A 15,348-nucleotide genomic window follows, 5' to 3' on the forward strand; every position below is an offset into this window, starting at 1 on the left:
GTCGGGAGACAAGACGTACCCCACAAGCCACCGAAGGGGCAAAGGCAGAGTACGCCATCCAGGGAGAGTGCGCAGGGGAAGCTGCAGTCACCTGGTAGGCCTTGTTGCAGATCCCGCAGCTGAAGGGCTTCCCTCCGACGTGGGTCACCATGTGCCGCTCCAGCATGGAGGGGGCACTGAAGATCTTCCCACAGGTGGGGCAGGGGTGGTACTCCTTGGAGTGCACCTCGTGGATGTGCTTGCGGTGGTCCTGCAGGGTGGGGAAGCTCATCCTGCACTTCTTGCAGTCATAGGGATCTTCTATGTCTGGTTCCATGTGGGGAGTCCATGGGAGTGGGAGGAAGAAAACACAGGCAGCAGTCAGTGAGGTGTGGGTGGTCATGCACAGCTCCAGACACAAGACTCTGCGTAGAGGTCATGCAAGGTCACCGACTCCAAGACCCGGAAGTCAGTACAGCGATCACCTGACCACCCCCTACCTTCATCCCGGGAGGTGGGAGTCCTCTGAGGCTTCTGGATTAACCACCTCTGCGGCATCGGACAGTTCACCTCCATTCCTCATTTTACCTCTTACAAGTTAAATCCCATCTTACTGTTTTCTGGGGAGTTATCGCTCTTGCTCTTCCCCTGCTTGCAGCAGCATTTTGTTTTCTAATTCTCTCCAGAGACTCCAGCACTCTCCCCAGAGCATCACTATTTCCTCGCTGTCAGTCGTAGGAATGACAGGAGGAATGCTCCGTGCTCCCCACTCTAGACTCAGTAACAAAGCCACTCTCACAGGAAATGTTTGACGACGCCGTGTGACAGGCACGTTCTCAGTGCCGAGAAGGTTCTAGTATCAGTCCTATTTTACAGACGAGGAAAGTCAAGGCTCGGGGAGTGTCCAGCGGACAAGCAGGAAACGATCCCAGCTTTCATTCCGAGGCCACGCTCCGAGCTACATGCTTACTGGACACGCCACCTCTTCAGTGGGATCTCAAAAGTAAGAACTAGCATGATGAATGCCTCTGCCACCCCTATGGCAGGAAATTTCAGTCTTTTTCTGAAAACAACAGAAAATAAAATGTTTTAATAATAAAATCCTCTGCCCACAAGCCAGTATTCTGTGTGCTGACTCAGACTACCTCTGGAATTCTGGCATGCAGCAGCACTTGGTATCATTAACTCGCTTCCCTGTGGACATGAGGTCTTGAAATCTCGATTTTACATTGTCTTTTAAGCCACTATAAAACAGTTCTCCTTAAGCAATGACGTCGTCCTGCGACACAGGTGAGGAACAGAGAGGGACCTGGATGCTGGGCCTGCTGCCAATGATGTCCTCTAAGGTATGGCAAAATATTTCGGGTCCTTTCCATTGTGGAAATTGACAGTGCCCCCCCCCCCCCGACTCCCGTGCTATGCTACTGGGAAAAGGAGACTAAAGTAGAATGTCCTTTAAAGAGGTTGAGAGGACATCAGAGCTGGGGCACTGTGTCCAAACCACTTTCGTCATCTGGAAGTCGACTGCAACTGGGCATTTGGAGAGTCCTGTAAACTCTTTGGGGGATGGGGGCAGCCCTTTACACTCCTCCTGCCTACCCAGTCCAGCCACAGGCGGGGCCCTCGGGCGCTCTGGCAGTCCCTTGCTGGCGGCTGCCGACAGACCTGAGTGTCTGACAGAGCTCAGGGTGCGAGGCTCTGTGTCCGCGGACAGCTGGGAACTGTGGGGAGCAGGGGTGGGGAAGGGAAGAAGTGGATGCGAGGTGCACGGCAAGCAGAAAGACAGGCTTTGATGGTGACAACCAGCACCCGAGAGGGTCACTCTCATCACCAATACTTTCTGGCGTTTCCTGAGCATGTTTTTTGTGTCAGGTACAGAGCCTCATGCGTTACCTGTGATAGCTCATTCCATTCTCACAATTTAAGGTGCTAGCATTGTTTTTTTCTTTAGTTTACAGAAGGGGCCCAGGAGACTTAGGAAGGCAGAGAAATTTGTTTAATGTCTCAAGAAAGTAAACGGCAGGGTCAGGATTCAAGCCGAGGCCTGTGTGATTTCAGGCACCAAGCTCTTAGCCCCCCGCCGGGCTGTGCTGATCCCCCCTGCTGCAGCAAGAGCTGCGGTGCCATGGGGCCCACAGTGCCACACAGCGGTTCTGAGGCTGTGCTGGGAATCACAGCTCCTCCTCCTTCCTGGGTGCATATTCAATATGTGTGCTTCTGAGGCATCAGTTCTAGCAAAAGGGGAGAAAGATGGAGGCAGACCCCACTAATCGAGTGAATACAGTGGCATCTGAAACAGCAGAAAGCTTTGAAGGGGGCGGGACCAGGGAGCCTTCACGAAGGCCTCTGTGAACTCAGTGTCCGGCTGCTCCTGGGGAAGGAGGGCAGGACTGTAAGACGAGAGTGGGGAAGGATGGCGGGGGGAGGAACAGATGCTCAGTGGCCTACGCCGAGCATTCTGGTGCTCTGTGAGCCCTTCTCTCCTTCAAACAGCATTTCTCTGTCAGCCAAATAGGGTCAGGTAGGCAAAAGGGAAGACAAGGAAACACCGCACAGAGAAACAGGTACCACATGAAACCATATTAGAATAGGATTCCTCTGTAAATAGAAATGAGGGACTCTGGGTTTCGCAGGAGAGCAGAGGAAGGAGAGGCACTGAATGGGCCCAGCCCTGGGAGCGTGACAATTCTGTTATGATTGTCACGTCTTCTCAGGGCCGGGTCTGTGTTGAATGCCTGACAGCCACAATCTCAGAACATACTGTGGAAGGTGTGCAGGTGGATGGAGAGGCCATTGGCTTGCCGGAAGCCCTTGCCACAATCCCTGCAGACGTAGGGCTTGTCCCCGGTGTGGGTCCTCACGTGGCGGGACAGCTCGATGGACTGGGCGAACACAGCATCACAATACTGGCATGCGTACATCTTTCCTGGAAATATACATGTGTTTATTAGAGCCAGCACTAAACACTTATGACATTCCTAAAAAGAAAACCCATTCTAAGGCATGTACCGGGGACATATAATCTGGGAGAAGACAGCACAACATCAGGCAATTTGCAATACGCTGGGTGAGAGCCTGAGCCATCCTATCAGCTGAGGCCTCATAAACACAGCTATTTAAACAGAGAGGGTGTCAGTGTGGTCTCCCTACCCTGAGGAATAAGGACAGAGTTCTTATCATACAAGACTGCCCGTCTTTTGACCAGGCTACCACGAGTATGGAAGAGCTCATTCCACTCGCAGGAAACATCCGTCCTTGTGCCTGGAAATGCTGGTCTGGTCCCTGAAACATATTCAGTGGAGAACTGCAGCAGCACATGAAGGTGAGGGGCGTGGATTCAGAGAACAATCAAAGCCTCCTCCCGAGGTAATCACAAGGGTTATTGTAAGAGGGAGACAGAAGAGTCAAAGGAGGAGGCATGATGGCAGAAGCAGAGGCTGGAGTGATGCGGCCACAGGCCAAGGAATGTGGGCAACCTCCACGAGCTGGGAAGGGCAGGGTGCGGTCCCGAGCCTCCAGAAGGAACACACTCTGCCAGACATCAGCATCCTAAGACCCAGTTTGGACTTTTAACCTCCAAAGCTGTAAGATGATACATCTGCACTGTTTTAAGCCACTGTTTGTAATACACAATTTGCATAAAACCAAAGCCCTTACCTTGGCTTACAGGACCCTGCAAGACCTGGCCTCTGGCGACCTCTCTGGTCTCATCTCAACACTCACTCGCTTGCTCTGCTTCAGCTCCTGGTTTCTTTGGTCTCTCCAACAGCCAGGCTCATTCCCACTTGGGATACTTTTCTCCTGGAGCTTCCACTGGTTCCCTCTCTCATTTCATTCAGGTCTCTACTCAAATCTCAGCTTTCAGAAGCCTTTGCTGATGATAAAATAGTGCCCCGCCCCAACCCTGTCCTCTCGCTGGTTACCCCGCTTATTTTTCTTCATAGCGATGACCGCTATCTGATCTTTATTACACATGTATTTGTTTATGGTCTGCTTTACCCACTGGATGTCAGCTCCCCAAGAACAGGGTGTGCACAGTGACACTATCCCCAGTGCCTGCGATAGGGCTGAAGACATTCATTTTCTTCAGTAAATGTTTACTGAGGGCCTTCTATTGCTAAGTACTGTATCTGAGTTCCACGGATACAGCAATGAAAAAAAAAAAAAAAAGCTAACAGCTTGACCCTCATAAAGGTTTTATTCCAACAGGGGGAGACTGACTATAAACAAATTAATAATGTAGATAATATAGGACAAGCACTATGGAGGAAAATACTGCGGGGACCTGGGGCTGGCTCACTGGGACTTTACTCGGGTGGTCGGGAAAGGTGAGGCGAAAAGCCTTTGCAGGGTTTTAAGCAGAGAAGCGACAGGATGCGGTTTAGTTGCCACAGGATCACCTGGGCCTGCGTATGGAGAACACTGTCCAGGGGAAGGTGAGAGTAGGGGACGGGTTAGGAGGCCACAACAGTCCAGGTGAGATTCAGGCGGCATTGTCACTATCACAGAAATGCTGCAAACCACGCAGAGTCCTCGGAGGAGGCTCCCTGCTCCGACTGGACCAGAACCCCTACTTCTCCCTCCTGTGTCTCAGGTACTGCTGTGTCCGCGTCCCACCTCTGATGCCTGCACTGTCACTGTCTCTCTGTCAGACACACTCTAGACTCCGCTCTGTGAGCACAGGATCCAGCGTTGTCGCTCAGCATCGCCACTGCCCGATCCACAGTGGGTGCTCAGCCAAGGTCTGTCCCATGCTCGGAGTCCATCTTAAAACCCAAGGGATTCCTGGCTCTATGTACATCCTACAGCTATAAAGTCAGCACTACGCTAGTCAGCCTCTCTGCAGAAGCTCTCACCCTAAGCATTTCCATTCCTGCACATATGTGTTCCTACTCTGAGTGCCTGGACATTTTACATTCCGTTTGGCTTTTAATCTACTTAAGATATATAGATCAGCCCTGGCCGCTTTGGCTCAGCAGTTAGAGCGTCAGCCTGCGGTCTGGAGAGACCCGGGTTTGGTTCCTACTAAGGGCATGTACCTCGGTTGCAGTTTGTCCCCGACCCTGGTTGGGTCGTGTGGGTGGCAGCCACTCGATGTGTCCCTTTCCCTCGATATTTCTCTCTCTCTCTCTCCCTCCCACTCTATCTGAACAAAAAAAAAAAGGGAAAATGTCGGGTGAGGATTGGAAAAAAAAGATTATAGATCAGGCCTAACTCCGAGCGGGTTTTCGGGCAGCTCACACAGGTCAGTCTGCAAGAGAAAGGAGAACACTCTCCACGCCTCACCTTCCGAGTGCTTCTTCTTGGTGTGGTAGGCCAGGGCAGAGGCCTGGGTGAAGGTCATGAGGCAGTGCTTGCACACGAACGGGCGGTCCCCGGTGTGGAGGCGCAGGTGGTTCTTCAGGGTAGAGTTGGCTGCAAACTTTGCTCCGCACTCTTCACAGGAGAAAGGCTTCTCGTCAAAGTGCTCGGTCAGTTTGTGGTACTGCATGCCTAGGGGGGCCGTGCCAGGGACCAGAAAGACACCAGTGATGAGTGTCATGAAGCTACATCCTGTCCAGCATCAGGATACATCCCAACAGCACTGCCCCAGGCCAGGCCTCACGAGGAAGCAGGGCATGAACCACAGGACACCAGCCCATGCTCGCTTTGACCCCACAGGCCATGCTGCTCATCACATATCCAGGCTGCCCTCTGCCCACCACCCAGCACTCCAAACATCACCTCCGTCCCACTCATGGTTTAATCAGGCATGAAGTGTCCCAAGTGTATCTTTCCTATCCTCTCTCTTTCTCTCTCTTAAATAGGACCCAGTCACCCAGAAAGAGTGAAACAAAACTCACTTTTATGTTTCATTAGGTTTAGCCAACATCTGGGGCAAGGGAAAACAATTCTGACTATGCATCCCATGGTTCCCTGGCTCTCGTTTACTATCAAGAGACAAGTGATGTATAGAAGCCTAAGAGTCAGGGGTTAAGTAGCTGGTTATTATTATGAATAACAATAGCCACGATTTATTGAGTACTAACTCTGCTGTAGGCACTGCACTAGGTGTTTAGCTATATCATCTTAAATCTTCATAACAATCTAACAAGTATCAGGGTGCCTTGTGATGGGGAATTAAAGCTCAGAGAGTGATTCCAAAGCTCATGCTCTTCTTGAAGCACCACCTGCCTCTGTAGGCACCTGCTCTATTTCTAAGCCCATCCGCAGCCCTCACTGCATACAGCTAGAAGCCAGGCCTGGAACCCAAACCACAATTCCCAGAAGTATCATGCTTGGTTACTTGGCCTTCCTGAATGTACCTGAGGCGTGAGCAAATTCTCTTCCACAGAGGTCACATGTCACTGGAAGCCTCTTCTTCTTCTTCTTGGGGACGTCAGCCCCTCCACCTGCACCATGGGCCTCCAGCTGATGCTTCTCCAGCTCTTTCTTAGAATCCTTGGTCTCATTACACTCCTTACACTGCACCTGTTTGCTCTTGGCCACCCGGCAGCGCTTCATGTGCACCTTCAGGCGGCAGTAGAAATGGAAGCTCTTGTCACAGGCCTTACAGACGAAGCTCTTCTTGGCAGAGTCTGGGGACGCAGAAGCGTCTTTCTCTTGTTGCTCTGGCAAGGAACTGGCCTCCCCTTGGTCGTTCTGTCTCCCAGACTGGCAGTCCTCTTCAACAGGCTCAGCTGTCTTTTCATCTGCTTTGTCATTGTCTTCAACGTGAAATTTGTGACTCACCTTCCACCTTTCCTTCTCCCCATTTTCCTGAGTAAGGAAACCTGCATAAGAGAGAAATCTCACGGCTCTGGAAATGCTCAAAGTTTCCACTTTGCTTGCTAACTCATCTTCTTAGAGAAGAACGCAGACTACGTGAGACGCTCCAAAAACTCTGGAGCAGTAGCACTGTCATCTTTACTCGATTAACACAGACAGTATTGTTCTACATCTATGTCTATGACTTTTCTAAGTACTGAGAGCATACACAATAAATAAACGAGGTGGCTATGGGTAAACTCTCGCAGAAACTGCTGCTTCTCTCCAACAGGGAAGCCACCTGAGGCCCAACAGGACCCCACCCAGCCCGTGTCTTACCAGCATGTGCTAACTCCTGCATGACAGGCTGCAGGCCTGGGAAAGACTTGTGGACGCTGCACAGGAGCTGACATATCTCGGCGACTGAGATGGGCTTTTCCACGGCTCTGCTCAGCGCCGCTCTCAGGGAAGCTTCGGGGCTGGCTGGTGCAGAGGGAATGCTCAGAACCTAAACGGACACCACAAGACAAAGGTTTGTGGTTAATGCCAACAGATTTTCTACATGGTTTTCAACTTTAAAAAATAATGGCTAATTTCAGGAAGGCGCTGCTCCATCTGTAACAAGTTCACAGAGCTTGTGATAAATGTGGTGGAGGGCCCCGCTTTCCAAAGAACGGGGAAATTAGCAAATAAAGAGGAGGCGGCGCACGGGAAGACAAACGTGCAGGTACAAGGGAGGTGCGAGCAAGCAAGCATCACACATTTTCATGAGAAATACCCTCTCAGCAACAGGAGTCCCTGCAGAGCTTTTCTAGACCTTAATGGTAAACGCTTGGAAAACTGCAGGCTTTGGTTGTTGGTGTTTCTGCCTTGAAGATCAAAATGATTTTTCATAATATATAATTGTCTCAATGTCTGGAAGTAATTCTGCAAGATCAGTGGTTTCACATTTCTAGATACTTAGATATACTCTTTTAAACATCATTTTCTTTCATAAAGAAACTCAGCTTTTAAAAGCAAGGGGCTTAAAGAGGCCAAGAACATTATTTCAAAGCCGTCCTCTTTCAGAATGGGAGCATTATCAGCAGAAAGAGTCGGAACACTGAGAAAAGAAAGCAAAACCATCCACAGATGGCCAAACAGAATTTTCATTTTGGAAGATATTTTATTTCTGCTCTTTTCAAGTCTATCTAAATAAACCTGATGTCCCTGGAGGCAGGCATGAGACTAATTAGTGAGGCACAAACTGATCAACTGCGGAAGCCCATCTCTGAAGTATGTGGCGTGCTGGAAGAGTCTAACAGATGATCTTTCCTCTGAAGCCCACAGACACGTATGCCGTCTTCTTCCCATCTGAGCCAGACTATGGTGGGGCTATCACCTGTGAGGACAGGAAGAAGCCAGCCCTTCTGCACACCTCCCAAGCCTATGTGGGTTGAAAGGTAAATTTGTGGTTAATTTTATAACTCTTCCCCACTTGAGATACACATGGTCCTGGAAAGGACATCCACGAACTCTCTCCCAGTCCCCACCTGGTTTCTCTGGCACGCTGGCCACACTGTGAGAAGGCTTACAGAAAATGAGTTGGCACTATTTGCTACCCCATATGGACAAAAACTTTGTTCTATCTATGTTTACCTTGGCTCTTTCTAGAAGCCAGAATGAAGCATGTATTAACACCATTTTACTTTTTCTCTAAAAGAAGTTGCTTCAAAAAACACGTGAGAGCACAGTATCATGGCTCCCTTTGAGTTTACCAGGGTTTAGACACATAGACTAAATTGAGGTTTGAGTCGCATGAACCTGGGTTTATAGTCTGGCTCCATCGCTAACCAGCTGGAGCACCTTAGACAAGTTACTGAACCCCTGGAGCCTCAGTTCCCTTGTCTGCAGAATGGGGATGGTGAGCCTCCCACATCTACCAGAGTTGGGAGGACTAAAGAGCAAAACCGTCATGGGCGGTGGAGGGCTCGGCACACAGCGAGCACACCGCAGGCTTGCACAGAGGAGGGTTCCTCCCTTAGGAGTGAGGCAGTCCCAGGCATCACCCTCAAATCTCTGAAGCAAGGATTTATATCCACCACACCTCCTTCATGGTCTGCGCCAGGTGTTCCTCCTCTGAGGCAAAGCCCCTGAGTGCAAGCCTGTGCTGGATGGCCTCCAGGGTCAGCGCGCGATGCCTCAGGAGCGCTGCGAAGGCAGCACTTTCTGGGGTGCTCACTGAAAGACAAGGGGGGTTGAGAACTCATTAGTAAAACTACGAGCACCATTTCTGGCTCTGGGAATTCTCTTTACCTTTTCTCAACTCAACTCTTCATACTGAGAAAACACTTCACTTGTCTCCTACCTGGGGTTGGGAGCAAGGAAAATGGCAAATAGACTGCACTCAGCGTATAATTATGACTGTAAGCTTAGAATACTTACTGCATATTTTATTTTAAAAGGTTTACATCCTGGAACAAGATTACTAGTCCTTGCTTCTACTGGTAGGGATGTGAAGGACTACCAGAAGGGAGCTCTTTCTGTTTTCTGACAAGACTGACAATAATCTCCAGAGGGGACAAAGCCAGCACCGAGGCCACATAAGCTACCTGCCCGGAAGAAAGCATCGGCCCCAGGCTCCCTTCGTATCTCCTCCATGAGCAGGCTCAACGGGCAGGTCTTTGTCTCCTGAACCACCAGCAGCAGCTGCCAAACGGCTGTCGCGGACAGAGTCTGCTTTTCTAGAACCGCTGACATCAGAGAACTGAAGCCACCCGAACCAGAGTCACGTTTCACAAGCGTCTCCATGACCTTCAAGATGCAGCACAAACATACATGTGAGGGGCTTTCTGGCCACTGGCCCCGCGGCAGGGCTGCCTGTCTGAGCACTGGGTCCCCGGGAATGTGCTTCTGGGAGGAGTTTCTCAGCATCCTTCACCTCTACCTCGAGGTTTTTATACACAACAATGTTCTTCGTTCCTCCTGTTGAATGCTTTCCTTACGACTGCAGAAATCACGGCTGTCCTACTTGTCATACTGCCTCAGAAACTGAATCACCTTCTATTTCTCCTGACTGCTCAGTATTTCTCAACATGGCTGTGTGTGTGTGTATTTATGTAAAATATAAGTATATTTAAAATATATATATATATATATGTATATGTATATATATTCATTTTTCCCCTATTTTCTCATTTACCCCCCCACCCTCACCCCGCCACCTCTCTTACCTCTCTTTCTCCAGGGGCTAAACTCTTCACATGCGGGATCGTGTTTAACAACATCTGGTTGTCTGTAAAAATCTCAGAGAGGTTTTCATGATACCGTCTCAATAGCTCAGTCCCGTAGTCATCAGGGCTTGCTTGGACTGTAAGGACATTAGCAAAACAATAATGTTCTGCAGAACACAGCTTCCTTAAGGGCTTCTCCAATAGAAGACCAAGGAGTTACTAATGAGAGGAAGAGAGGTATCAACATAAGAGCTGTCTCCTCGGGAGAGCAAGCTCAGCTCCTGGCTTGGGATCTCATACCCATGTTCATGTTCAAATCTCCTTCGGTCTGCACTTGATCACTCGATGCTTCAGGGTCACAAGACCACTAAGCCTTTGAGAGTTGGCACCCAGTGGTAGAAGCTAGCGATTGTTCAGTGGGGGGGGGGGGGGGGGAGGTAGGTCATCAGAAGGCTGCACTGGTAAGACATTCAGATGTACAGATTCAAGGGGTGTTATTCATCAAGGCTGAGGTAAAGGATCCATGTGGTGGTCCAAAATACAGGCAGGCATGAGTCGAGGCTGTGGTAGTGAAGCCTACCCACTGTTCTGTTTATATGCCCCCTGAGCCAATCTGCTAGATATTCTCTTTTAAGAGGTCATATTTATTTGAAAATAAAGAAAAATCAACACCATCAGGCATTTCCATTAGCTTTGTAGATGTTTAAAAATTATTCTCCTTGCCTTGGCCAGTTTGGCACAGTGGTTAGAGGGTCAGCCTGCGGACCGGAGAGTCCCGGGTTCGGTTCCCTCTAAGGATGCATACCTGGGTTGTGGTTTGTCCCTGGCCCTGGTTGAAGTCGTGTGGGTGGCAACCAGTCGATGGGTATCTCTCACATCGATGTTTCTCTCTCTCTCTTCCTCCCTCTCTCCCTCCAGCTCTATCTGAAGATAAATGCAAAAGTGTCCTCGAGTGAAGATAAAAAATAAAAATAAAAATTTATTCTCCTCTTTGGCCCAATAACTCTGCTTTTGAGAATCTAACTTTAAGAAATGATTTGAAGCAACAACAACAAAATATCTGTGTACCAAGGTATTTGTCACTGTGTAACTTGTGGTATGATGATGAGGAAGATAATAACAACTATGTGCCAGGCATTGTGCGAAATGTTTTGCATATGTTATCTCACAGTAGCCATACAAACGAATGTGACAGGCACCTTTCTTATCTTTATTTCACAGAGGAGAGAATGAGGTTCAGAAAGCTTAAGTCACTTGCTCAGGGTCACACAGTTATAACATGAGTCAGGATGCAAACCCAAGTAGTCTTGGCAGCCTTAACTATCATGCTACATGAGTACCCAAACGAGGACATAAATAATACATCATATACATTCTTATGAAGGAAAACTACATAACCTTCCAAAAAACAGTACTATAGCGCTGGCCGGGTAGCTCAGGTGGACAAACTCTAGTTTGTCCCAATATGCCAAGGTTGTACGTTCAATCCCTGGTCAGGGCACATGTAAAGAGTCAACTAATTAATGCATAAATGGAGGGAACAACATATCAATGTTTCTCTCTACCGCTCTCTCTCTTCCTCTCTAAAATCAATCAATAAAAAAAAAACTAAAACATAACAAAATAGCCCTGGCCGATTTGGCTCAGCGGTTGGAGCATTGGCCTGCGGTCTGGAGAGACCTGGGTTCGGTTCCTGCTAAGGGCACGTACCTCGGTTGCAGTTTGTCCCTGGCCCTGGTTGGGTCGTGCGGGTGGCAGCCACTCAATGTGTCCCTTTCACGTCAATGTTTCTCTCTCTCTCTCTCCCTCCTACTCTATTTGAACAAAATGTCAAAAAATGTCCTCAAGTGAGGATAAAAAAAAACACAAAAAAACAAAACATAACAAAATAAAACATGATCATAGGGAGGTTTCTGTAATGAGGGAGAATGTTTGTTATACTGTTAAATGGGAAAAATTATAAAATATGGCAAAATATCTCAACATTGTACAAATAATATGACAAAATATGTCAATATGTGAATATTGATATAATCAAGTGGTAGGGTTTTAAATGGTTTTCTTCTTTATTTTAAAAACTGTTCAAGTTTGTGTAAGTATACACTACTTTTATAAACTAGAAAAAAGTTCTCTCCTTTCCCAAATATGGTTTCTCTGAAAACGATCTAGCCTCAAATGCTCTAACAGAGGGGAGAACTGGCTAGAGTTGGTGTTTTCCTAAGGAATGGAATGTGGACTTCTTGACCCAAACTGAATGAATACGAGGGGTCTGCTAGAACCGGAACCAAAGAGCATTCAGGTAGGAATGGGGAAATCAAGACTGATTTGTCAGTATAAAATGTCAAAATCGCCCTGGCCAGTTTGGCTCAGCGGTTAGAGCATTGGCCTGCGGTCCGGAGAGACCCGGGTTCGGTTCCCGCTAAGGGCATGTACTTCGGTTGCAGTTTGTCCCCGGCCCTGGTTGGTCGTGCGGGTGGCAGCCACTCGATGTGTCCCTTTCGCATCGATGTTTCTCTCTCTCTCTCTCCCTCCCACTCTATCTGTACAAAAAATGGAAAAATGTCCTCAAGTGAGGATAAAAAAAATAAAATAAATAAAATAAAATGTCAAAATCATGAGCCTCGTGAGCTTGTCTGATGACATGTGACAGTCCTGGGAAAGCCACACTTTAACAAACCCTACGCCACTGGGACATCATGAGGGAGCTTACTAGAAAAGAGTACTTCTCAGATTTCAGGTCTTAACTCCAGAACTATTAGAATCACGGATCTGCGACAGCTAGTTTCTATTCTGCAATGGCCTTTCACGTTATCTTGCTCCCCAGCATGGAACTAAAACCGTAATTTAAGTTATGATTTTCTGTAGAAGTTGTTCCGGTCCAGAGAGCCAACAATTAACTAATACCTGTGGTGCTCGGCAAAGTGACTGGTGTCTGCAAATTCTCCAGCAGAAGGCCCAAGTTTGGGAATGTCATCTTCACAGCCTGAAGGAGTTTTACCAAACTCTCAGCAGTCAGGGTCCTCTCTTCAGACATTCTGTGCAACAAATTTTCTATCGTCTCCTTGGGTGTTCCGCCCTCACAGCAATTCAGAATCACCTGCAGTGGCAAGCAATCAACCAGACACTGTTACTGGCAATTCTAAATGTATCTGACGCACCACTGGAAAACCCATCAAGATGGTATCACAAGATGCCCTGTCTTCAGGTCCTCCCTCTGCTGGTCTTTTACTCTTTCATAGTCTCTTCCTTATTCTATTTCAGTAAAAATCCAAAACGTTCTCCAAACAAATAGCTCTATGAAAATCAATCTTTCTCACCTGCAGGTCTGTGTATATTCTTTGCCTCTAACAGTGTGCACTCTGTGAAAATATTCTTACACTGAGCCTATATGACAGAGTAAGTAGCTTACATCTAACCTGATTCTTTAGGGTTAGTTTGTTCAGACACTAAAACTGAGAAACATATTGATAATTAATACAGTTACAATGTTTTTCGATTTCTGTTCAGTAAGGTATACGGCAGTAGTACACATTGCAATTTCAAAGTAATTCTTTTATTTTACTTCCTCTTATTTTATTTGTATAGCAATTTGAATACCCAGATAATTTATATATTAGTCTGTGCCCTCCAAAATAACAGATTTAAAGTACATTTCTGGATTATTTTTCCTGTGGATTCTTACTGTCTATCTCTCTCGTTCTCAACAGCCTCATACATCAGCTCCAGTCATCACCACACAACCACTCCTTTGTCCTTGGTGTGTTAAAGGATGTTCTGAGTCAAGAGTGCATTGGGCGCAAGCAAAAGGTTGAAAAATCAAACAAATGACATCTATCTTACAGACATTTTCCTATTACAACAGAACTATTTTTTAATGGGTTACAATTCAATATGCATAACTCAGCTCTTATGGAACTGATAATGCGGGGGATTATTTCAACACATGTAATCTGCAGATTCATAGTAACTAAATATTGAGCTTTCCTTTGGGAAAGTACCAGCTCTCAGTAGGAAGTCAAGCAGATCAGTCATGGTAGCACACCAGAGGACGCCATTATCAAACTAACTCCCATTTCAAAATAATGAATTTTGCTATGAAAACAAATTAGTTTTATATATATGAAAGGAATATCTATATTATATATATGAAAGAAAGGTATATATTATAAATCAAGTTGTCATATTCCCTGTTAGTACAGAACATAGTCATTCTCTTCAAGGTCTAATATATATTAGATGTCTAGTAAATAAATCATAAGTTAAAATTTAAGAGCTTGTATCTAAAAACCACACTGATTTCAGTGCTATCTCTTTGTTCCTAAGCAATAACCTGATACATCATGAAGCAGCCAGTTACGGTTAAGAGTAGGAATGGGGCCCTGGCCGGTTTGGCTCAGCGGTTGGAGCGTCGGCCTGTGGTACAGAGAGACCCGGGTTCGGTTCCCGCTAGGGGCACGTACCTCGGTTGCAGTTTGTCCCCGGCCCTGGTTGGTCGTGCGGGTGGCAGCCACTCGATGTGTCCCTTCACATCGATGTTTCTCTCTCTCTCTCTTCCTCTCTCTCCCTCCCACTCTATCTGAACAAAAAAAATGGAAAAATGTCCTCGGGTGAGGATTAAAAAAAAAAAAAGAGAGTAGGAATGGGTTTTAAAGCCTGACAGGCCTAGTTTGAACCCCAGTTCTGAAATGTATTGTCTGTGTGGGCTTGGGCAAGACATTTAATTCTTTGAACCTTGTTTTCCTCATCCATGAAAGAAGATAAGTATACCACCTCTTGCACAGTGGTCATGAGGAGTCTGTAAAATGAAGCTGCTATTTGTAGAGCCTAACATAATGCCCAGTACTATGTGATTGTGAATAAATGACAGTTACTGATATTATTAGAAGCAGTATGCACAATGGTTAAGAGAATGCTTTGTGTAGAAGTCTGGGTTCCAGTACTGGCCACAAGCAGCTGTGACTTTGAGTGAGCGCCTTACCTATAAGTGTCTGTTTCTTCATCTTTAAAATTAGAGTAATGACTTCATAAAGTTGCTGTGAGGGTAGAATTTATATGCTTAAAAGGTCCTCAGCATACTTCTTGGCATACAATAAGCAAAGTAAATGGCAGCTATATCATTACTATTTTTGTATGTTTCCAACCCTGAAGACATTTCTTACCAAACCCACGATATGTACAGATAAGGGCCAAGGTGCCGATGATTAGCACCATTCCATAACAGAAAAAGGCCTCGGCATGCTCCACGTGGTGTCAAAACACTGTGGCTATTTGATCATCACCTCCACACACCTGCTTTATTATTTTGCTTCAGTTTTCGTGAAGGGGAGTAGCTTAATGAGGATCTGGTGGAACCCCAGTCTTAAGAAGTATTTTTTGTGATTCATAGCTAATTCAAGTTCTTCTGCTTCAG

At 47.0% G+C, this 15,348-nt stretch overlaps 1 protein-coding gene across 1 annotated transcript in view; it reads right to left on the reverse strand.

Moving 5' to 3' along the window:
* Positions 1 to 15,348, reverse strand: part of ZBTB40 (zinc finger and BTB domain containing 40) — a 72,105-nt gene that overhangs the window by 9,050 nt on the left and 47,707 nt on the right. The window contains exons 7-15 of the mRNA XM_036255941.1: positions 12,843 to 13,035; positions 9,939 to 10,075; positions 9,318 to 9,519; positions 8,813 to 8,946; positions 7,066 to 7,234; positions 6,285 to 6,752; positions 5,266 to 5,472; positions 2,741 to 2,905; positions 92 to 306 (exon numbers count right to left, since the gene is read on the reverse strand). Coding sequence (XP_036111834.1) covers positions 92 to 306; positions 2,741 to 2,905; positions 5,266 to 5,472; positions 6,285 to 6,752; positions 7,066 to 7,234; positions 8,813 to 8,946; positions 9,318 to 9,519; positions 9,939 to 10,075; positions 12,843 to 13,035 — 1,890 coding nt within the window. The remainder of the gene's footprint in view (positions 1 to 91; positions 307 to 2,740; positions 2,906 to 5,265; positions 5,473 to 6,284; positions 6,753 to 7,065; positions 7,235 to 8,812; positions 8,947 to 9,317; positions 9,520 to 9,938; positions 10,076 to 12,842; positions 13,036 to 15,348) is intronic.

This window comes from Molossus molossus, unplaced genomic scaffold (assembly GCF_014108415.1).
Source record: "Molossus molossus isolate mMolMol1 unplaced genomic scaffold, mMolMol1.p scaffold_m16_p_12, whole genome shotgun sequence".
Taxonomy (NCBI): Eukaryota; Metazoa; Chordata; class Mammalia; order Chiroptera; family Molossidae; genus Molossus; species Molossus molossus.